Genomic DNA, 24341 nt, shown 5'->3' on the forward strand with positions numbered 1-24341 from the left:
TCCCTCCTTCCCTCCCTTCCTCTCTTCGAAACCATGGTCGAAACTTCAATCATCGGCACATGCTTTATAGCCTATATAATGATATATTATGTAATTGACGCATGCAATATGTGTTACTATAGTTGGTATATTTGTAGTGATAGTGACACATAACAGAGCAAACGTAGGGTAGAATGGGGCTGATAATGCCCGGCATGATAGGAGAGCATTGGTTCGGTAGAAGTGAGGAGTGGTGTAGTTTTGTGGTGGAATGATACGCCATGTATATAAGGTGTTATGTGGTCCTCGTCAGCCATGGGTTAATTCTATTTTGTAATTGCTATCGGTTATAGCTCATAACTGTCGTATAATGTTTGATTTAAGCAGTATCATAATCAAGTATTATCATGAAGCACCCAATATCATGATTACGTCCCAGTCTACACCGATGCTGAGTCGGTTACTCAGCGTAGGCTTATTGTTATCTTTCTGGCATATTGTGGACAGATTTCAGTAATACATCATTGTAAGTGAAATGAAGCATATATGTAACGGATGGACAAAAGAAACAAAATCAATACATAAGTATTTTACTCCTCCTCACTATCCAGGAACAAGTCGTTCTCATCATCACTTTCGAGGTTAATGATGATGGGATCCACTTGTTCATGTATGTTGTCTGTGGCCCAGTACTCTTCTTCGAAGGCTTGGGAACGTCTGACCGCACCACCCCACACCTCTCCATTTGCACACAGCCTCGCTTCCTCCAGCCTGGCTTGCAGGTCTCCTCGGGTGAAATGGTGTAGTGAGGAGCGTACGTGGCGTTTCAGGCATCCTCACACCTGCTCGATGGCGTTGAGCTCGGGATGAGCGGGTGGCAGCCTCACAACTTCATGGCCCCATGAGCGTATTATGTTGTCGACTTTGTACTGTGGCTCTGTCTTGTTTTGCTTTGAAATGAGGAGCAGTTCAGGCCGTGTGGCGTGTGGTGGGAAGGGTACATTGTGCTGATCCAGCCATATTATAATATCTGCTTTCTTCATGGAGGTGGTGGGACAGCTACTCTCCTCTGTCAGCTGGCTGTGATAAGGGGCATTATCCATGACCTGTACTGACGGCTCAGTCAATGACGGCAGTTGCGATGTCAGCCAGCGGAGAAACAGCTCGCCGTTCATCTCCCCGTGGTAATCGCCGCTAGTGTTCTTGGTAGGGAAGCATACAAACGAATTATCGACAAAACCGTCGGCCGTCCCAGCTGCGACCACCACAAAGCGCTCTCCTTCCCCAGGCGGCACCTGACGGCTGTATTTGGTGCTGGTGACAGGTTGAGTGCCGTCTACACACTCCATGCTGTGGCCCATCCTGGTGGTGAACCACGTCTCATCCAGGTACACCACCTGCCTTCCTTCCTGTCGGTGGTGTTTGAGTGCCTGGAGAGCACTGATTCGACGGCATACAACATCAAGGGACTCCTTCCTCACATACATCTTCTGCTGAGATGTCTTGTAGTGAAATCCCATGTTAAGGAGGAGTCGCCACACTGATGTATACGAGGTTCCCTCTGGGATAGTGGCTGCCGTCTTTAGGTCCTCTGTCAGGGTTGCTATGGTGAATGTTTCTCTAGCAGCAAATTTAGTGTGGATGTTGCAGCGAATGGCACCGATGGTAAAGTTGTCGAAGACGGGCGGGGTTGATGGTGGTGGTGGTACAGTTGGTGTTCCAGGCTGACACTTGGTACTGCGCTGCACCATCTTCCGCACCGCATTCACTGTCATGCCCATGGCTTCAGCAACACGGTGATATGGCCTATGGAGGAAGGCAGTTATGCATATCGGATGGGACACATAAAATTAAATGCTGGTATTCAATGATATTAAGGTTTAATTTAATAATTAACAAAACATTTCTTCACATTTGGCTGCTTAATTAATCGTTATTTATTACATTATGGAAGCATTCGCATCATCACTATTTTGTATCTCTGGGGCTCGCCACTTTAGTGCTTTCAAGATATGGGTTGCAGCAAAACACCATTATTTTTTGTCTGTGGCAAACAAAAATAATCATAGCCACTTGCCTATTCAAAGTAATCCGTAGTCCATTGTCTGCTTTCTCCCTGATGTAGAGTGAGTACAGTCGCATTACGAACGCGTTCTTGCAGCCACGAGGACAACGTAGCATGTTCGCCATGATGAACACTGCTGGAGTCAACATAACATCTACCTCTGAGTCTACGACTTCGGTTAGGTCATCAGCCCGTTCCACACGGTGACACATCACCCCTGACTTCGACTCTCCTATCATGCCGGGCATTATCAGCCCCATTCTACCCTACTTTTGCGCTGTTATGTGTCACTATCACTACAAATATACCAACTATAGTAACACATATTGCATGCGTCAATTACATAATATATCATTATATAGGCTATAAAGCATTTGCCGATGATTGAAGTTTCGACCATGGTTTCGAAGAGAGGAAGGGAGGGAAGGAGGGAGATGGTAGGGGTGGGAGTGTCCCGTGTGGGTGGTGGGAGGAGCCTGTCTACTGACGTCACTCACGTGGCAGGTACTACGTTTCCATAGTATAGTTCGTATCCCTGTCCTTTATTTTGACATTCAGCCTCATTTCTCAAGGACAATTGCTTTAATTATTTCATTTACGTACTCCACTATGCTGCCAAAAATTACCGCAGGGTATGAAACACACTGTGGCCAAATATCATACTGATCCAACTGTTACTTACTACGTTATTCTCAAAAAACGATGCGACATGGCCTCTGAAACCGACAGTAGTGACCTTCCATGCAAAACAACAGAAGAATGCAGCAGCCACACACACACAAATTCAAGATGATAATCGACAGACCATTACATTTTACCTTATCTGTGTCCTTGGCCAGAAATTTATCATAGATTTAGTTCATTTATCCTTCAATGTAAGCTCAAAACTTTTTACTTGGATCCTATTAACATCAAAACAATTTTGTTAACTCTGGAGAAACCATTCGTAGTGAAGGGATTGTTAACACTCTTCTTAACCCCTTCCCAATCTTATTTCTCCCTCTAAACTGAATTAAATTGTATAAAAGTAGCGAAAATAAGTTTAGAAATATGGACGTCATTTGACTGAGGGACGTGACTGGTTAGTTCTGGCTGGGAAGTAACAGGAGCAGGTGAAGAAATGCACAGATTAGTGTAGCGTGTGAAGGGATTCTTCGTCCTTATCTTCATCATCATCAACTTACTGTTACTGTTATTATTATTATTATTATTATTATTATTATGGAACCTCCCTTCTTTCCTCCATTTCAATCAACAAATAAAGCTACAACGAATTCTGGCAAATCATCATCATCATCATCATCATCACCCTAACTTTTTTCTTCCGTCATGAGGAAAGGGTGATGTAGGATCTAGAAATGTGCAAAGAGAAAGCACGCAAGTAGGAAAATTACTCAATCCAAATAAACTTTTAGAGATGCAGAAACGGAAGAAAAAACGTTAGTTAAAATAATATAGAAAAATATATATCTAACAGCTATCCTGTTACTTTACCCACTTCACAAAAAAAAGGTCATCATATTTCCTCCTCCTCTCTCCACATGATATTATATTCTTTTTGGTGAGTCTGTTTAAAAGGAAAAAGAGTTAGATCTTAGTTTCTCTAACTCCTTTCTTAAGACACGTCCTTCCCAAACTAAGTGAAATCGTCTGGAGGTGTCAAAAATAAAATATGACGTAGTGGTAGTGAAGGGGAAGGGGTGGATGTGCAGGGGACTATGTTGAATCCAGTCGAAGGTCTTCCAGGGAGTGACGATTTTCAACACCTTGTATCCGAACGTACTGTGTGTGTGTGTGTGTGTGTGTGTGTGTGTGTGTATCTTTGCCACCTTCAAACAATCACCTCAACTCAGAATAAACCATCACTTATGTCAGGGTTAAACATATACTCCATAAACCCCGTCACAGCCTAAGTCAACCTCAGCTGAATAAAATTGTCTGAAGGCAACGAGAATACACAGCAAAAATACGTCATCGGACTGAAGGTGTTACTCTTGTCCTTAATTATTCCAGTCCATTGATGCAGGCTGTGAAACGATCCAACTGTTCCTGGAAAAATAATGATAAAAATGTACAGTAAATTTTTTTTTAAATAACCGAACAGTGGAAGAAAAAGGAAAGAAAAAACAAAAAACATAATCCATGCACCTGTTTACATGTGTCCTCCATAAAGTGGTTAATAACAAAGCTTACACTGAGGCTGTTTCTCTCATCTCTCTGACTAGAAAAACCAAGCTGTGTATTGGCTGACCCACTGGGGCTCTTGGCCTTGAAAAGAACAAGAATGGCTTAAGACGATCCAGTAGAGATTGTTTCAAGCATTTTAGTTCGTATTCACTGAGAATATTAAGGTATTCATAAAAAAACAACCTTCACTGAAGCATCTATTTAAATACGATTCACATCCGTCGAACACATCGCCTAGCCCAGTTAGACACAGGGAAGTTTGTTGGAGCCGCCCTGTGGGCCCAGATTTCAGTCCTTTTGCAGCTTATTTCACGTAACTCAGTGGAAGGAAAAGGCAATGCAATGGTTAGGCCTCCGTTCCATAGCACATCTTCATGGCTACAGTCATATTCTGGTGATAATTGGTTGTTGTAAGTCAATACTGAAGCTGAAGAGGTGGTAATTTTAGGGTCTTCTAATGTAAAAAGAGCATAGAGGTAAGATAGAGTCACCTGACATTAGAAAAAGAAAAAAAAAATACTGAAGCGGTTTTAATACACGACGGTGGATATGCTGATATTTTCTCCAGTACCATGACATTTTTATTTTCCTTTACCTAAAGAAAGTTTTATTCAGTTTTGGACAGGGAATTTAATGATGAGGTTAAAGATTAAATTACTGCACAAAAGTATATAGTACAGCTTATATAAATCACGCCGTCCAGTTTGACGGTGACACAACTGTATCCTAAAATAAATAAATAAAAGTAAGTCCTCGGATGAAAAATGAAATATTCATGGTATAAAACATAGTCATGGGTTAGCGCGCGTCCAGACGTGCTCTCAAACCTATGTTGGCAACAAGGCAGGCAACATGTTCGGGTACATGTTTGCAGCAGTATTTGGACAGATGTATGCAAACATGTTTCAGTGCAGCTTCGAACACTGGCAGCAGAGGTGATGGGATAAGTGTGTCCATACCAGGCAGCTGAGACTTCATCATGATGTTGCCAACATGATCTGGACGCCACTGTTCCCAACATGTTTGCAGCATGTTCGTTACTGTGTTGCTTACATGTTGCCAGCACTTGTTCCAGCACACGTGTGGACGCGCATTTAAAAAGTTTTCACTGAGTAAACATTTAGTTATGGAGTCATGGGGGAAAATAAAATAGAAAAGGGAGACAAAAATAAAATAGTTATGGGTAAAAAAATAAAGTCCAGCGTAAGACAAATAAAATAATCATTAGAGAAAAATGTAGCCATGGGGTTAAAAATATATATATATATTACTTTCGTGAGATATAATGGTGAATTAAAAGCGGCAATCCAGCAAAGACAGACAGAACCAAGAGGTCTTACCCGGTTCATTTTGTTGACAAAGCATCTGTACATAGGAAAGATGTTCATCATGGTAAAGCCCATTTCGCGGTAATCGTCCAGACTGAAGCACCGTTCCTTGTATTCTGGGTAAGGAACGTTACAGAACATTATCTCGCTGGACTTCAAAGATATCTGAGAGGCTGTGGAGGATTGTGGAGGGAGATTGTGGTGGTAGTGGTGGTGGATGGTGGTGGTGGTAGTGGTTGTTGGTGGTACTGGTGGTTGTGATGGTTAGTGTTGGTAGTGAAAGTTAGTAATGGTGATGAAAGGTGGTGGTGGAAATAGTGGATAAGCTTAGGGTGGTGGAAGTTTGTGGTGGTGGAAGTTAGTGGTGGCAGACGTTAGTGGTGGTAGATGTTAGTGGTGGTGGAAGTTAGTGGTGGTGGAAGTTAGTGGGGGTGGAAGTTAATGGTGGTGGAAGTTAGTGGTGGTAGAAGTTAGTGGAGGTAGAAGTTAGTGGAGGTAGAAGTTAGTGGTGGTAGAAGTTAGTGGAGGTAGAAGTTAGTGGTGGTAGAAGTTAGTGGGGGTGGAAGTTAGTGGTGGTGGAAGTTAGTGGTGGTGGAAGTTAGTGGTGGTAGAAGTTAGTGGAGGTAGAAGTTAGTGGAGGTAGAAGTTAGTGGAGGTAGAAGTTAGTGGGGGTGGAAGTTAGTGGTGGTGAAAGTTAGTGGGGGTGGAAGTTAGTGGGGGAGTGGTCGGTGGCGGGCCTTAGAGTTTTTAGGAAAGGTCGTGTGAGGGAGGTGGTGATGATAGTGATGGAGGAGGAAATGTGATAGTGACAGTGATGAAGTAGGACATGGTGGTGGTGGTGACAGTGATGTAGTGGGAGATGGTGTTGGTGATGATGATGGAGGGGGAGATGGTGGTGGTGGTAGATGATAGTGATGAAGGGGGAGTGTAGTGGTGGTAGTGATGGACAGGTAGATAGTGGTGGTGATAGTGGGGGAGGGAGAGGTGGTGGTGATGCTATTGATGAAGGGGGAGAGTGTGGTTGTGATAGTGATGTACAGGGAGATGGTGGTGTTGATGAGAGTAATGGAAGGGAATATGGTGGTGGTGATAGTAATGGAGGGGGGGAGGTGGTGGTGATAGTAATGGAGGGGGAAATTCTGATGGCGAGTGACGTAGGGGAAGATGGTGGTGGTGAACAGAGTGGGGAGGGTGGTGGTGCACGGTGGAGGGGAGGAGATGGTGGTGACAGTGATGTACGGGCAGATCATGATGGCAATGGTGATGCGGGGAAGATCGTGGTGGTGAACAGGGGGGTGATTGTAGTGTGAGGTGGGCGGGGGACAAGTTAAAGAGGTTAGTGAGGAGCTGAGATAGATGTGGTGGAGATTTAATCGTATGGAATGGTGATGATTGTGAGCGTGTTTGGTGGGGGCCATGTGGGGGACTCGGAGGTGATTGAAATATAGTGTAGATAATGGTTGTGGTGAAACGGATGGCGGCGATTTTAATAATAATAATAATAATAATAATAATAACAACAACAACAACAATAATAATAATAATATCAAGCCGGTAGGAGACGATGGCCAGCTCTAAGTGGGGCGTTGCGGTTCAGCCTGTACACACTAAGGAGGACCCTTTTCTGGTTAAAGTATTAAGATACCATCTCTCTCTTCTCTCTTTGAACACAAACTAAACCTAACCAGACAACAGAAATAACTCGACATTGTATAAACACAAAAACATCAAAAAATGTGAAACTAACTAATCTATCTATTGTAGACACCTTAATCCCATAAGGGGTGGCAACAAACAAATCGCCTCCACGTCACCTTGTCCCCCGCCATTTCATTGCCCTGCTCCCACCCCTCACACCCCTCTCTCATAATACCTCTCCACTCCATCCCTTCATCTCATCCTTGGCCTCCCCCGCCCTCTCCCTCCTTCCACCTCACTCACATACACTCTCCTTATCAGTCTCGCACTCTCCATCCTCTCCACATGCCAAAAACCTTAATATGTTTCTCCTAACGTTTCCTATCACATCCACATCCACACCACAACGTTCCTTCACTTCCTCATTTGTCAGTCTGTCTCTCCATGTGACTCCATATGCTCCTCTTAGATAACTCATTTCCACTGCTCTCACTCTTGACTTCTGTCCCTCAAGCAAGGTCGAAGTTTCACTTCCATACGTTAGGGTTGGTATCAAAATACTGGCATGTAGTAGCTTTTTCACTTCCATGCTCACTTCCCTGTTTCTTATCACCGTTTTCAAGGAAGCAGCAACCTTCTTCCCTGTTGTACCCTTTCAAGCATTTCACCCTCTAAACTTCCATCCTTACTCATCACACTACCCAAGTACTTAAACGCACTCACATTTTCCATTTCCTCCTCATCCAACCTCATTGTACATTCACTGACTTCATTTCTCTCGAAGACCATAACTTTACTCTTCCCTTCATTCACCTTTAGATTCCGTTTCCTACACACTCTTCCAAACTCATCCACCAAACCTTGCAGCTCCCCTTCATCTTCACTTAACAACACAGTATCATCTGCAAACAACATTACAGGGAGTTTCCAAACACAGCCCTCTCTCACTAGGGCCGTTCCAACATCCACTGCCCTACCTGTATCTTTTTTATAACCCCATCCATATACAGATTGAACAACCATGGAGACATGACACATCCTTGTTTCAATCCAACCTTCAAACAGAAAAAGTCACTCAGTTCACTATCCATACGCACTGCAGCCTTAGCACCCTCATACATACTCTTCACGACCTTCAACAACTTCCCATCTACTCCATATATTCTTAATACTTTCCACAATCTTCGTCTATCAACCCTATCATATTCTTTCTCCAAATCCATGAAGGCTGCATACTACTTTTTTCCACTAAAGATCTAAGAATGAATATCTGATCTACACAACCTCTTTCCCTCCCAAAACCTTCTTATTCTTCTCCAACCAATTCCTCTGTTAGTTCCCTAACTCTGCCAATAAGTATCCTACCATATACTTTTCCTATTACACTAAGAAGCTTAATGCCCCTCTTATTACCACACACTTCTTTTTCCCCTTTTCCTTTGTACAGGGGAATAATTATACCTGACTTCCACTCCTCCTGGACTCTACCTTCCTTCAAGACCAATCAGCACATATTCCACATCAATTCTATTACTATCTCTCCCCCATGCTTCAGCATTTCACCACACGCTCCATTAATTACTGGGGCTTTCCCCATTTTAACTTTCTTCATTGCTTCCAGAACTTCCATCCTACTAATTTCTCCCTTTCTTCTCACATCCCTCCTTCTCCCAGTCATTTCCCAGCCCCATATACTTGCATTACTTTCCTTCTCTGTGTTCAACAATTCCTTGAAGTGTTCTCTCCATCTTCTCACTTTTTCTCTCTTTTCCACTGGTAATCTGACATTTTTATCTTTCACTCCCCAACTAACTTGTTTGGCACCCTGTCTAACTCTCTTTACCTCTTTCCAGAACATTTTCTTACAGTACCTCCACTTGCACTCAAATTCCTTCCAAATTCCTCATCCACTCTCTCCTTACTCTCTCTTACTAATCTTTTCACCTTTATCTTCCCCTCTATATATAACTCTCTCATCCGCGTCTTAACTTCTTCGACACCCTTGTCTCTCATTCACTCTCTGTATGCTTTCTTCTTTTGTGCCACAGCCTCTTCATTCCACCATGCTGTTCCTTGCACCCACTTTCGTCTTCTCTTCACCCCACACACCACCTCACATGCTGCACAGATTTCTTCTGTGAATATCTTGCACCCACCTTCCACATCCCCCAATCTGCTCCAATCTATATGTACCCAATCAATCCTGTACTTCCCTCATATATTCTGCCTTTTTTCCATCCTCTTGTAACTTTTCCACCCTCCTTGTAAGAACTACTTCTAATTCTCCATTTCCTTTGGACTTTCATTCTGACCACCACTTGGTGGTGGTCCGAAAGTCCACTCCCCCAACCTCTATATACTCTTGCATCCATTACACACCTACTCATCCTTTCATCCACACAGCAATAATCAGTCATTGCCTTCCATTCATTCAGTTCACCACCCACTCTTCTCATCACTCGCCACATATACCTATGGATCATTTTGTGCCAGAAGAGGGTATTAGCTATCACCAACCCCCTCCCAGCACAAATGTCCACTAAAGAACTGCCATTGTCATCCATCTCTGCAGCCACACCCCATTCACTAACTACTCCATCCACCTTCACATTCCCTACGTTTCCATTCATATTTCCAATCAAAAAATCTCTCTCATTCCTTTCGCACTTTTCCATGCATGCTTCCACATTTGTCCAGAACTCTTCTCTCAATCTGCTTGCACAATCTTGCATTGGCACATACATGCACACAGTCTGATGGTAGGGTATCTTGGGAAGCTTGTCATGCACAGTTTGAATTACTTGCAGATCAGAATGGTTGGGATGATAGGCAGAAGGCAGTGCAGCTTGCTGCTAGCCTTAAGGGTGCTGCAATGGAAATTCTGGGCCAGATGTCAGTGATGGAGAGGAAGAGTTATCAGTCCCTAGTAGAAGTGCTGGAGCACAGATATGGAAGCATGTACTGTACCAGACAGGTTTACAGAGCTAGATTCCAGAGCCGTGTACGGGCTCGAGGAGAACCCCTGCAGCAGCTTGCTCATGACCTTGAGAGTATGGAATACTAGATGTACCCTGGAGCAGCGCCTAAACCTGTTGGTTATTCTTCTGAGAGACCAGTTCATCGATGCTTTTGATAGTGCGGAGTTGAAAGTGCAAGTGAAGCAGGCACAACCAAGAAGCATGCAAGAAGCACTAGCTAGGATTCTATAAATTGAGTCCTATGACAGGTCCAGTGCATCCACCTTTCAGACAGGTCGTAGTGCAGGATTCAAGGCAAGAAAGGCGCATGCACGAGAAATGGAAAATTCTGAAGGACGGTACGTGTACTGTGAAAAGCCCTAACATCGGAAAGTGGATTGTAACAAATGGAGGAGAGAACAGGAGAAGATCAGAGGAGGTTGCTGGTTCTGCAGAAAGCAGGGACACAAGAAGATGGATTGTTACAAATGGAAGAAGAAGCAAGAACAGAACAGTGCAAGGAAATCTCGGAATGCAACAAATAGGTGTTGGACATGTGGTGAGGTGTGACACTTCAGCTATGAGTGTCTAACTGAGAAGGATGAAGGGAAATTAGTGAAGGCTGGTGGTGAGATGCAACAACCAGCCAGTTTTTCTCAAGAAGCTTCACCACTGAAGAAATGCAGGAGAACCTTGATGAATAGTGTGCGAAAAGATGAATGAACAGATGGCAAGGAGTGTAGTAGGAATGGGAATCATATGAAGAAATGCTGCTGTACTGTAGTGACAGGGCCAGTGTCAGATGAAGACCTGAAGAGAATGGTGATGGAGGATGCAGATTTACAACCAGTGCTAGAGTGGCTGCAGCAGAGTACAGTGCGACCATCCTGGGAAGAAGTTTCCAGGTTAAGCCCTGTGACCAAGAGCTACTGGAGTCAGTGAGACCTTCTTCGTTTGAAGAACGGACTACTGGAGCATCACTGGGAGACACCCGATAACCTCAGCAAGTACTGGCAACTGGTGGTTCTGAAGAAGATGAGGTCCAAGATTTTGGATGAGTCCCATTGGGCACCGGGGAGTGAAGAAAACTCTAAGCTGGCTGCAACAGAGGTTCTACCGGATTGGCATGCATCAGGATGTTGGAGAGTGGTGTTGGGCCTGCGATCTATACTGTGCCAAGAACGAACCCAGGAAACATGATTGCGCCCCTCTCCAGCTGTATCAAGTGAATACACCGAATGAAAGAGTTGCGGTGGACATTGCTGGACCTCTGCCACTCACTGAAAGAGGAAACCGGTATATATGTGTTGCCATGGGCTGCTTCAAAAAGTGGCCTGAAGCCTATGCTGTCCCTGATCAAGATGCTGCTACTGTTGGTCAGTTGTTGGTTGACCGGTCATTCTGTCGTTTTGGAATGCCACAAGAGCTACTTTCAGATCAGGGCAGAAATTTCGAGTTTGCTTTGTTCCATGAGTGCTGCAAATTATTGGGGATCAAGGAAACAAGGACTACCCCATTAAGGCCACAGTCAGATCAGATGGTGGAGAAATTAAGCTGGACCCTGTGACAAGAACTGGCCAGGTATTGCATAGATGGACAAACAGAATGGGACCAGAAATTACCGGTGTTGCTGATGACATATCAGTCTGCATACCATGAATCTACCAGCTACACTCCTGCAGAACCGATGTTGGGCCATGAGTTATGCTTACCAATTGACTTGTTTATGGGAAGACCACCTGGTGAAGAGCTGCCTACAGACACCATCGGCTATGCAAAGCACCTTCAGGAAAGGCTGGCTGAGATACATCATCAAGTGCCAGAAGCCCTCAAGTTTTCATAAATGATGAAGTGCAAGTATGAAGCCAAGGCAAATGAAGTGAGCTTCTAGGATGGTGACCAAGTTTGGTTATACAATCATCAGCGAAAGAAGGGACGGTCACCAAAGCTGTAGAGACCATGGTACTGGCCCTCCACTGTGTTCGACCACATATCAGATTTAACATATAGGATTAGGGGAGACAGAAAGTCTCGCTCAAAGGTGGTGCACGTGAACTGTCTGTGGCAGTACCATGGGCCAGGACAGTACAGCTGGGGCGCCTCCAAGGAATCATGCACTCCCACAGACGAGGATGTTGAGGAGGACCACGGAGCTGAAGTGCAAGTGGATGGTGACAGTTTCCGGAGGGAAGAAGTGAATCAGGAAGAGGACCAAGAACTTCCAGGAAGAGTTGACTGCATGGAGGAAAAAGGACGTCGTCGAAAGTGACACAGAAGAAGACCTGATAAACTGAAGGATTATTTTGTGTTCAGTTAGATGTTTCATTAGAATTAAGGTTTACGTTTGTATATATTGTGCAGTTTTGTAAGGATGACAAAGGACTAAGGAGGGGGTAGTGTTAAGAAGCTAGAAATTTTGCCAGTTGGGTGGTCGAGAAGCTTCTCGATGTTTACCGTAGGTTCTGGTATGAGTCAGAGTTCCCAGTTTGCCTGCTGTTTGTGTGCGTTGTTGTTTTGTAAGTAATGCATTAATTTTTGTGCTCTTTTTATTTATAATATTTTATTTAAGTGATTGCTTGTTAATTATGTAATTAAATTTAAGTCATTATGCTAAATAATTTACAGTGTTATGTAATGTAAGAACTCTGGCATATTTTGGTTGTCTTCAAGTTGGTAACTGTTGTTGCTAGGGGCAGGTACAGGACTAGCACATCCTAGAATGTTGGAGAAGAAAGGAAGCTTATATAAGGATGGGGAAGAGACTAGTTCAAGTTCAGTTTTTGGTTCAGTTTGAATGTAATGCAGTGTCAGCGCAGTGTCTGTGTTGATTGTATGTTTTCGGTATTTGTGAAAATAGTAAAGTGTCAAGTATTAAGTGTAATTGCAGTTGGTAAGGTTTGTATAGCTCCAGTGCTTGTGAGAACAGTGAAGTGACGTTGGAAAGCATTAAGTGTAACTACTTGGAAAATAAAGACAGTGAACTTAAGAAGCCAGTGTTTATATACAATGCCTCAGGTGATCCTGTGTACTGTACACGTAAAGGCTGACCAAAAGAAGAACAACTCACTGGGCAATGTCCTTCCTGTACTGAACTACTGCTGTTAGGACCTGTAGCAGTGTGGGGGTGAGGATGTAACAATATAAAGGAAAATAATTTAAATATAGACACCGAAGCTGGATTTGCTCAAGGCAGTAGAATAGAGGATAATCGGTTAGTGTTGAATTATTGAATAATTGGTAGTGTTACGAAGTGAGATTTGCCAGCCAGGTAGCCGAGATGTCTCTTGATGTTTCCCGATGTTTACAGTGGTTCCGGTACGAGTCAGAGTTGCCAGTTTGCCTGCTGTTTGTGACCGTAGTTGATTCGTAAGTTATGCATTAATCTTTGTGCTCTTTTTTTTTTATAATGTTTTATTTATGTGATTGTAAAATTGTGTAATTCATTTTAAGTTTGTATGCTAAATAATTTACGATGTTGTGTAATGTATGCAAACTGGCATGTTTTAGTTGTCTCCGAATTGGTAACTGTGCTCTCTCTTTATGGAATGCACCTTAACTGCTGTTCTCGTAGAATGTAGATCATTCTTGAACAATACAAGCTTATATAAGGATGGATAAGAGACTAGAACGAGTTTAGTCGGTTTTCAGTTCAGTTTGAGTGAAGTGCAGTGTCAGGTACTTGAGAAAAAAGTGAAGTGTTATTGAAGTTTGTACACTCGGAAGCACTAATTTCTTCCCCCCTAGTAGCCGGAGTCGCGGGCAGTGAAAGACCAGGCGTTCGAACACCCCACACCCACATCCCTCCCCCAACCCGAGTGACAAATGTTGTCGGACAAATGTGGAACGGCCAAAGCTGGTGATCTTACAATGTCATGATTGTTTTTATAGAGAATCAGAACCAGTAGGGGTAAGTATATAAAGGTATTTAATGTGTATTACTGTGCTGTTATCCACAACATATGAAAAAGGAACGAAAATGAAAGAAGACCTACATTGTATTATGTGTTATTGTCTGTAATAGTTACGTCCTATATTATAATGTTACAAATAAGTATAGTATAATGAACAGCATCTGTTGAAAGATATGATGTCTTTTCTCACACATTCTCATTCCCACCACGACCACCACCACCCTTCTCTCTGGGTTTATATCAACCAAACACCTCTCTTATCCTCCTGTCCCCACTCCCACGCTTAGTTAACCAACATAAAGATATTGATGAAATGATCCGTCAGGTATTGATCATATTAATATTAGCATACACCTCAGTATTAAGCACCAACAAATCAGTAATATACAATACTTCGATAAACCTGCCAACTATTTCATCTTGTAAGCTGTTACGTGACATATGCACTGCAAGTTTGACCTTGTGTTACAGGGACATACTGCTGTTTATTGCTAACACAGGTTATGGGTGTTTTTGGACGTCCATCAATTCATATTAACGTGACAATTTAAGCCTCACATTATAAACATGTAAGGTTTATATTCCTGTCACTACCGTATTAAACAAACGAATCAGGGATCGGTTCTGACGAACCACAAACTCTGCTTCAACGAAAATATTTCGACCTCTTGTCACAACAGTGACAAAATGTCACAATGTATACGACTGAATGTGGGTCAGTCGTCTACATAATGACATTGTGTCACTGTTGTCACAGGAGGTCGGAATATTTTCGTAAAAGCAGAGAGTTTGTGGTTCGTCAGAACCGATCCCTGATTCGTTTCGTCCATCCATTAATGACAGGAACATAAATCTTAAGTGTTTATAATGTAAGGCTTAAATTGCCACGTTAATATGAATTCATGGGCGTCCAAAACCACACACAACCTGTGTTAAAGTAAAACAACCGTATGTCCTTGTATCACAAGGTCCAACTTGCGGTGAGTATGTCACGTAACAGCTTACAACAAGATGAAATAGTCGGCAGGTATACCGAAGCATTGTATGTTATTGATTTGTTGGTGCTTAATACAGAGGTGTATTATAGTAATAATATGATCAATACCTGACGGATCATTTCATCACTATCTTTGTTTACGTTGGTTAATAATGGGTGTGACTGGTGGACGAGAGGATAAGAGAGGCGTTTGGTGGAGACAGGAATCGAGAGAGATGGGTGGTGGTGGCGGGAGTGAGAATGTATGAGAAAAGACATCATATATTTCAACAGATGCTGTTCACAACACTATACTTATTTGTAACATTATAAAATAGGACATAAGTATTATAGACAATAACACATGGCACACTGTAGGTCTTCTTTCATTTTCGCGCCTTTCCTCTATGTTATGGATAACAGCACAGTAATAAACATTAAGTACCTTTATATACTTACCCCTGCTGGTTCTGATTGTCTATAAAAACAATCATGACACACTGTAATATCACCAGCTTTGGCTGTTCCACGTCTACCCAACAACATTTACACTGGGGTTGGGAAAGGGGAGGTGGGTGTGGGGTGTTCGTACGCCTGGTCGCTCACTGGCCGCGACTCTGGCTGCATGGGGGGAGAAATTAGTGCTTTCGGGTGTACATCATCGGTACTTCTGAAAATAGTGAAGGGTTGTCAAGCATTAAGTGTAACTGCAGTTAGTGCAGTTTGTATAGCTCCAGTGCTTGTGAGAATAATGAAGATGGAAAGCACTGAGTGGAATTACTTGGAAAATAAAGACAGTGAACTTATGAAGCCAGTGTTTATTTACAATACCTCAGCTGATCTTGTGTACTGTACAGTACACCTAAATGCTTACCGTAGGAAGAACAATCCACTGGGCAACGTCCTTTCTGTACTGAGCTACTGCTGTTGGAGCCTGTGGTAGTGTGGGGTGGGGATGTAACGCTGGTGTCAGGAGTGGGATGATTTAAGGGCTACAATGAGTCTAACCTTCGACATGGAGCAAGGGGGTGTGTAGACAAGATCCCGAGCTCGGCAGGAGGACGAGGTGTCATTGGCTGCAATTATAAAGCTATTACAAGCACAAATACTTCACAGATTGAAGGACAGAAAGAGCTCAGGAACGAACTCAAAGAACAATTACAAGCCCAAACTGAAGAACAGAAAGAGCTCAGGAACAACTCAAAGTACAATTACAGGCCCAAACTGAAGAACAGAAAGAGCTCAGGAACGAACTCAAAGACCAAATACAAGCACAGAATGAAGAACAGAAAGAGCTAAAGAGCGATGTCAAAGAACAAATACAAACACGGAGTAAACAACTGGAGCCACAATGTGAAGAACAAAAGGAATGATATGAACAACTTCAAGAGGCATTACAGGAGCAACAGAGGGTGCAAGGACAACTGGATGCATTCATGTGGGAGGTGAAGGAGGAACAGCAACAGCTTAAGGAGTAGATGCCAGGCTAGAGCAGCAGAAGCATGAGGCAAGCAATAATGTGACAGAGTGTAAACAGCATGTAGATAACCAGATGAATACAATTAGTGAGGAAATAGTGACCGAGTGCAAACAGCATGTGGACAACCAGCTGAAGATTAGTGAGGGAGTGGTAATGGAGTGCAGACAGCATGTAGATAACCAGCTGAAGCATGTAATTGACCACGTGAAGATAATTAGTGAGAAAATTGAGGCTGTAGAGAACTATTGCACTGCTGAACCTCAGGTTACTCTACAGGGGTCATAGGAAAGGAAAAGACAGTGTATGTTAAATCTTGATGGATCCCAGGCATCTAAAGGTAGCATTACAGGGTTGAATAATCAGAATACAGAAGTTTTAATCCTGGCCTTGATTATGATGCCCCGGTTTTTAGGCCCCAAACCAGTGAAGTGCATGGCTATAATGTGGGTCCAATTAAGAAGAAACCTCAGAAAGTTGATGGTAGAGTATCTTGGGAAGCTTACCGTACACAGTTTGAGTTACATGCGGATTGGAATGGTAGGGATGATATGCAGAGGGCAGTGCAGCTTGCTGCTAGCCTAAAGGGTGCCACAATGGAAATTCTGGGCCAGATGTCAGTGATGAAGAGGAAGAGTTATCAGTCCCTAGTAGAAGTGCTGGAGCGCAGAAATGGAACCATGTACCAGACTGAGGTTTACAGAGCAAGATTCCAGAGCCATGTACAGGCTCAAGGAGAATCCCTACAGCAGCTTGCTCATGGCCTGGAGAGTATGGCATACAAGGCGTACCCTGGAGCAGCACCTAACCTGTTGGCTGTTCTACTGAGGGACCAGTTTATCGATGCTTTTGATTGTGCAGAGTTCAAAGTGCAAGTGAAGCAGGCACAGCTCATTCTCGCCCAATCTAGCAACTGTTCCGGCATCCAAACTCCTGATCGAGATTTTTTATAGTAAGGATGACTAAAGCTCACGAACGTCTGACGACTGAACGTCGTCGTTGGACAGCCTAAACTCTAGGCTTAAATAGTATGGCCCAAGTCATGCAGCCGGTGAACCTTTTCCCCCACTGGTGTTTGTGTAAGGCTGATTGGACAAAGTTAGTAAAAAAATGTAATTTTGACTACAGTGTTCCTGACTTTTAGAGTGTCAATGATGTAGAACAGTATTTTACATTTACTATATATTAGGTTAGTTTTTCCACTATTCCTCGAACGTCTGGATAGTTTTGTAGGAGACTTGTGCCTTGGTGGAATGAAGAGTGTGCTTTGGGCAAAAATGTGCACAATGCTGCAAGTAGGAGATTCAGAAACAATGAAGATGTTGTCTTTTTGAAAATTCTGTTTAAGAAAGTTCATGCCAGTTATCGATGGGTCCTGAAAAACCTACGTCGCACTTCTTGGAGAACCTATGTCTCGTGTGACACCTCATTTACTCCTTTACCACACATCTGGGACAACATGAAGATGATAATGGGCAAAATTAATATTCGCCTCCTTCCCTCGTACTTAAACCCCAGGGGTCATCTGTATCTAATGCCTCTGAGGTAGCTTCAGCCCTGGCAGACACTGTTATAATGTTTCTTAATCAAATCCCACCAAACCAATTAGCTGTTTTCGCCATCAACAAGGGAGGTTAAATAATTCTTTTTTATCTAATAAAGGAAAACCTTACAGATTAATGTTTTCTTCACTCTACGTGCAGTGCGTGATGCCTCTAGCAATGTTGTGACTCTGCTTTTGGACCTGATGACATTATTTATGATATGATTCACCATTTACCATACGATTCTCTATTTTTGTTTGATCTCTATAAATGGAATTGGGTGAAGGTATAATTATAATTCCAGTAACTGGAAGTTTGGTTTAGTCCTCCCATTTCCTATCCCAGGTAATGATCATTCAACTGTCACCAATTATCATCCAATTTGATGTCTTTTGTGTGCGAACTTTTTGAGAAGATGGTTAGTGTGAGGCTCATTAGGTATCTAGAGAAAAGTATTTTTCTACCCATTACAAAGTGGGTTTTGTAGAATGCGGTGTACATCAGACAGCCTCATCAGACTTGAATCAGCGATATGTGAGGCTTTTGCATCTCGACAAGATCTTGTGGCTGGGTTCTTTGATCTGGAAAAAACATATGATATGGCATGGCACCATGGTATTCTGATTCAGCATCAAAATTCTGAGATGCGTGGCTGCCTACTATTATTCATCAGCGAATTCTTGTCAGATCGCAAGTTTCAAGTGCGTATGGGCACCCCATTCTCTCTCCTTCATGTTCAGGAGGAAGGTGTTCCAAAGGGCAGTGTGCTCAGTGTTCCTGTATTTGATGTTGTCATTTATGGCGTAATAGTTTCCCTGCCTAAGGGGGTGTGTTCTTCCCTCAATATGGTTGACCTAGTGACATGGTTTGCTGGATCCTGGATGGGTGCAATTGAGAGGAGTATGTAGCTAACACTGGACTGGGTCGCCAACTGGGCAGTACGGAATAGTTTTTTTTTTTTTTTTTTTTTTTTTAAAGCAAGACCATGACAATGAGTTTTTATAGAATAAGGGGGGGGGGGTCACCCAGACACTGATTTATTTCTAAGTGCCTGCTGGCTACAGTGAATGGAGGAGAAGAAGTTTCTTGACTAAAATTTTGACTTCCAATTAAACTGGATTCGCAGATGAAACTTCTAAGTGTGTATTGTTTGCCAACAATGAATTTATTTAGGGTACTATCGTAGGAGCATGAGGTGCTGATCAGAAGATACTCTCACACCTGTATCAAGCCTTTGTGGGCTCTTAACATGCTACTGGGCCACGGCTTCATATTCTCAATCCTGTGCATGATGGTGGTTTGCATCTTGCTACTGATGTATTCAAATAATCTCCTATTCCTAGTTTTCGATCAAGGCTGGCGTGTCTCCCCTAGATCTACAGTGCAAGTCACTAATCATTCAAAGCTGGAACTATGTCAGACTTATGCCAGACTCAGCGCAGTTTGTGTCACAAGTTATTTTTTTCAATATTATGATTTGCATCTTCGCATTCTGTATCCGTTTGGTTACAGAATCAGACAAATTATGGGGGATATGGGTCTGCAGAGCGTGTCCGTCCTGTCTGACTCATGAGGATCGCTCCAGGGTTCCTTCCATACGTGCAAGTGTGCAGAGATATTGAGGGTACCAAGTCATGTATTGCCTCTCCGGCTTTCTATCAGCAGCTTTTAGTTCATTCATCCTTTCACAGAGGCATCATTCCTGATATACAGGTGGTACAAAGTTAGATACTGGCATTGGGTTTGGGCTGTTTTTTTTTTTTTTTTTTTTTTTTTTTTTTTATGGGGAAGAAATCTTCCCCTATAATCTTCTATTTTATTTGCAGAACTGACTGCTGTCATTTCACCTTTTCAGCCGATTTTAACACATGAGAAGACTTCTTGTACGATTTTAATGCTTTTATAAGGGCCTTTTTGGCATGGTAAGCTTGTCCAGTTTTGTTGGGTTCCCGCTCATGTTGATGTGAGGGGCAATGACCATTACAGTAGCTAAAGCAGTATCTTTACGACGGCTCCATACCAACTGCCTGCTTCCCACTGCTGATATGATGCCTTCCTCGAAGTATGTGATACCTACTTATTGGCAGTGACAGTTGGGGCTGTTCCTCTTAAAAAGTTAGAGGAAATTTTTCAGAGGGTAGTTGTGCCGAGGTTTCTCTCTCCCATGCCTCACTGCTTGGAGGTGTCTGTTGCCCAGCTTCACATTGGGCTCTCAGGATTTACAGTACTCTTGGGTTCCTGATGTGTGGTGGGACTCAGCCGTATTGTGATGATAGCCTTGCTTTTCTTACTGCCTGTCACTTGCTGTCTGGGGGACCTACGTCAGAGATTCCTCCTTAGGCATAGCGGGTGGATGGTGCCTACTGTCTGTCCTCGATGCTTGTAGGAGCCAATGGCTATTTCAGTCATGTTCATGGTTTTCTTCAGGAGGCGGGCTTCCTACCACTTTTATAGGTAACTGATATATATCAAATTATTCTGTTGTCATTTTACGCATTTAATTTCTACATGGGGATATCTCCTTTGTTTTAATATGATTTTTTTTTAAGGGGGGCGTCTTGTACCTTGTTGTCAGGTGGCATATGACCCTGGCAGTTGTACAGCCAGTTTTTAATTATACGTCACTGAAACTAGGTCAGTGTAATAGGTCCAGGGTGCTTTACATCTTATTATGATGAAAATCGGTGAAAAAAAAGGAAAAATGATAAGAATAATAATACAAATAATGGCAGATACAATGATCTCCACCTACGGTAATAGCTGGGGGATCAGTAATAATAATATTGATAGATACAAGGATCTTCACCAATGTTAATAGGCGGACATAAACTAGAAGACCTTAGCTGCCAAATACAGTTACTGCTTTCTGCATACGAAAGTATTGCTGAACATATATATTTTCAATAACTCACAAAATGATGGTCAAACTGCCACCAAAAAAATATATATATATATATCTGGTACAGGACCAGACTAAACTAATTAGGCCAAGAAGTGCCTCATTTATTTATTTATTTTTCTGTATGGAAGAGCAATTGAAAAATGTTGAAAACTGGGGTGTCCAAAAATAATGCCATGCATGAATGACCTTCAAATTTTTCTATACAAATGTCTGGAAAAAGTTTTATTACAGGATTTCCTTCCATGTCCATGTGTCTGTAATAGCTTAGGGTGAAAATTCATTATTTTTGGACTTTTTTTTGTACCAGTGACCTTGGCATTGGGTCAAGGCCACTGAAACTGGGTCAGTGAAATATAGTCATCCTGCTGTAAATCCTCAATAATTATGACGAAATTCACAGATGAAAATGATGAAATAATAATAATAATAATAATAATAATAATAATAATAATAATTAGAAGACTGTAACTGTCAGAAACATTTACTGATCTCCACCTACGAGAAAACTGCTGGCAGGCACATGTTTTTTTTTTTTTTTTTTGTAATAACTCAGAAACCGTTGGTTAAACTGCATCCAAGAAGTAAACAGACCTAGGTCAGGATCAGACAAGACGTGTGGAGCCAGAAAGAGCCTTTATATATATATATATATATATATATATATATATATATATATATATATATATGTATATATATATATATATATATATATATATATTCCTGTATGGAAGAACAAAATGAAAAGGATGTACAATATTGCAGTGTCAACATGACTGTCCATCAATTTTTTTTTCCAGGAAAATTTTTTAAAATGTTTCTATCAGGGGATTTCCTTCCATGCTTATCTATTTATAACAGTTTTGGAGTCAACTTAGGTGGGAAATTCACGATTTTTGGACATTTTTAAACTTGTTCCCATGAAAAGTACGTCAAAGTCACTGATACTTTGTAAGTGTCGTGGTGTTGTACACCCACGAGCAAAACCTCGCCGACAGTCCCTGCCAGGCACATATTTCCAATCATGGCCCATAGAGGGAGCAGCGCTCGTCCACCAGAGTAAGGGAGATGGGAGGAGACGAAAAGGTAGAGGGGAAGGGGGACGGAAGCGACCAGACGGGAGGGAGAGAGCCTGTGGCGATGGTAGGTGACACATATCTGTTCTTGTAGTAGTAGTAGTAGTAGTAGGAGGAGGAGGAGGAGGAGGAGGAGGAGTATGTGTGAGATATGTATAAGAAAGAAGGACGTAATCCAGCTTTAGTCCTTAGAAAACAGCTGACATCTGTTGTATTTTTTCTGAATAATTGTAGACGATATTTCTTGTGTGACGAAAGCACTAGGGATGTTCAAAGGCTAATGGTTTGATAAAGTGTAGCAGCCATAAACAAGGCCTTGAATTTGATCAAGATGTTCAAAATGGCCACAAGAAAATTCCCATCGTCTGAGGGTTAAGGATGTAAGACATTAATTTAATCGTGTCAGGTAATGTGAAGGTAGATTGGGAGGTAGAAGGACGTAAACGAAGAGGCAGAGAGAGAGAGAGAGAGAGAGAGAGAGAGAGAGAGAGAGACAGACAGACAGACAGACAGACACAGAGACAACAAAACAGACAGAACAGTGAGAACAAACAGAGAGAGAGAGTTAGAGAAAGACAGACAGACAGACAGAACATGACAGAGAGAGAGAGAGAGAGAGGTAGAGAGAGAGAGAGAGGGGGGGGGAGAGATCAAGTGAAACACATAAAGGGCAATGCCTAGTTTGGTGGTAAGTCATTGTGAATAATATGATCACATACTTCAGAAATGGCAGTGTGAAAGGTGGTAGATAATATTATTCTTGATAGACTTTATGTATTATTGACACTGCCATTGAAGGACACTGGTTGATCCCTTCGCAGCCTGGCAACGCCATTGATCGAATAGAGATGTATATATGTAACATCAGTAATGTCAAAATGCAACACTGATCCTACCTTTTCGTCATAAAAAAAGGATTATTACATTTAATACCTTGTAAAGTTATTATCATAAGTTGTCTGTATCAGTTTCCTTCGTTTTTGGAGTATGTAATTATATGATTCCCAAATACCACCGAACTAGCCATTTCCCTTTACGTGTTTCACTTGCAAACTCCATGTTCTCTCTCTCTCTCTCTCTCTCTCTCTCTCTCTCTCTCTCTCTGCCTCTTCGTTTACGTCCTTCTACCTCCCAATCTACCTTCACATTACCTGACACGATTAAATTAATGTCTTACATCCTTAACCCTCAGACGATGGGAATTTTCTTGTGGCCATTTTGAACATCTTGATCAAATTCAAGGCCTTGTTTATGGCTGCTACACTTTATCAAACCATTAGCCTTTGAACATCCCTAGTGCTTTCGTCACACAAGAAATATCGTCTACAATTATTCAGAAAAAATACAACAGATGTCAGCTGTTTTCTAAGGACTAAAGCTGGATTACGTCCTTGTTTCTTATACTTATCTCACACATAATAATAATAATAATAATAATGATAATAATAATAATAATAATAACAATAATAATAATAATAATAATAATTATAATGATAATAATAATAATAATAATAATAATAATTCAAGAACCGTTGTGTCATCTACCATCGCCACAGGCTCTCTCCCTCCCCTGCCTTGCTGCCTCCCTCTCCCTCCCGTCTCGTTGCCTCCGTCCTCCTTCTCCTTCCCCTCTCCGTCTCGTCCCTTCTCACTCTGGTGGACGAGCGCTGCTCCCTCTATGGGCTGTGTTTGGAAATATATGCCTGGCAGGGACTGTTGGCGAACTTTTGCTCGCGGGTGTACATCCTTAGTATCTATGATGAAAATTAGAGGAAAAAGTGCCGGAATAACAACAACAATATAATAATAATAATAATAATAATAATAATAATAATAATAGTAGTAGTAGTAGTAGTAGTAGTAGTAGTAGTAGTAGCAACAGCAGCAGCAGCAGCAGCAGCAGCAGTAGTAGTAGTAGTAGTAGTAGTAGTACTAGTAGTAGCAGTAGTAGTAGCAGTAGTAGCAGTAGTAGTAGCAGTAGTAGTAGTAGTAGTAGTAGTAGTAGCAGTAGTAGTAGCAGTATTAGTAGTAGCAGTAGTAGTAGCAGTAATAGTAGTAGTAGTAGTAGTAGTAGTAGTAGTAGTAGTAGTAGTAGTAGTAGTAGCAGTAGTGTTTGTTGGGTGAGGTCCTTCACCTTTTGGAGATATGTAAATTCTTTATGCCTTCCTGTAAAAGTTTTGTTAATTGGGATCGACAGTTGATGTATATGGAGTAGTTCCTGACTCTTCAGGTTCTATTTCATATATTGATGTCCCCTGTATTATTTTCTGTCTCGACTGACGGTCAGTAGGTGATCAATACAGG

At 42.1% G+C, this 24341-nt stretch overlaps 1 protein-coding gene across 1 annotated transcript in view; it reads right to left on the bottom strand.

The window, feature by feature from the left end:
• Nucleotides 1–2305: 2305 nt before the first annotated feature.
• LOC145395469 (uncharacterized) overlaps nucleotides 2306–24341 on the bottom strand; it is a 307859-nt gene continuing 285823 nt past the window's right edge. Inside the window, exons 5-7 of the mRNA XM_080269070.1 lie at nucleotides 5572–5675; nucleotides 4201–4312; nucleotides 2306–2340 (exon numbers count right to left, since the gene is read on the bottom strand). Coding sequence (XP_080125196.1) covers nucleotides 2306–2340; nucleotides 4201–4312; nucleotides 5572–5675 — 251 coding nt within the window. The remainder of the gene's footprint in view (nucleotides 2341–4200; nucleotides 4313–5571; nucleotides 5676–24341) is intronic.

This window comes from Coenobita brevimanus, chromosome 31, assembly GCF_032717465.1.
Source record: "Coenobita brevimanus isolate Jiangsu-jjx chromosome 31, ASM3271746v2, whole genome shotgun sequence".
Taxonomy (NCBI): Eukaryota; Metazoa; Arthropoda; class Malacostraca; order Decapoda; family Coenobitidae; genus Coenobita; species Coenobita brevimanus.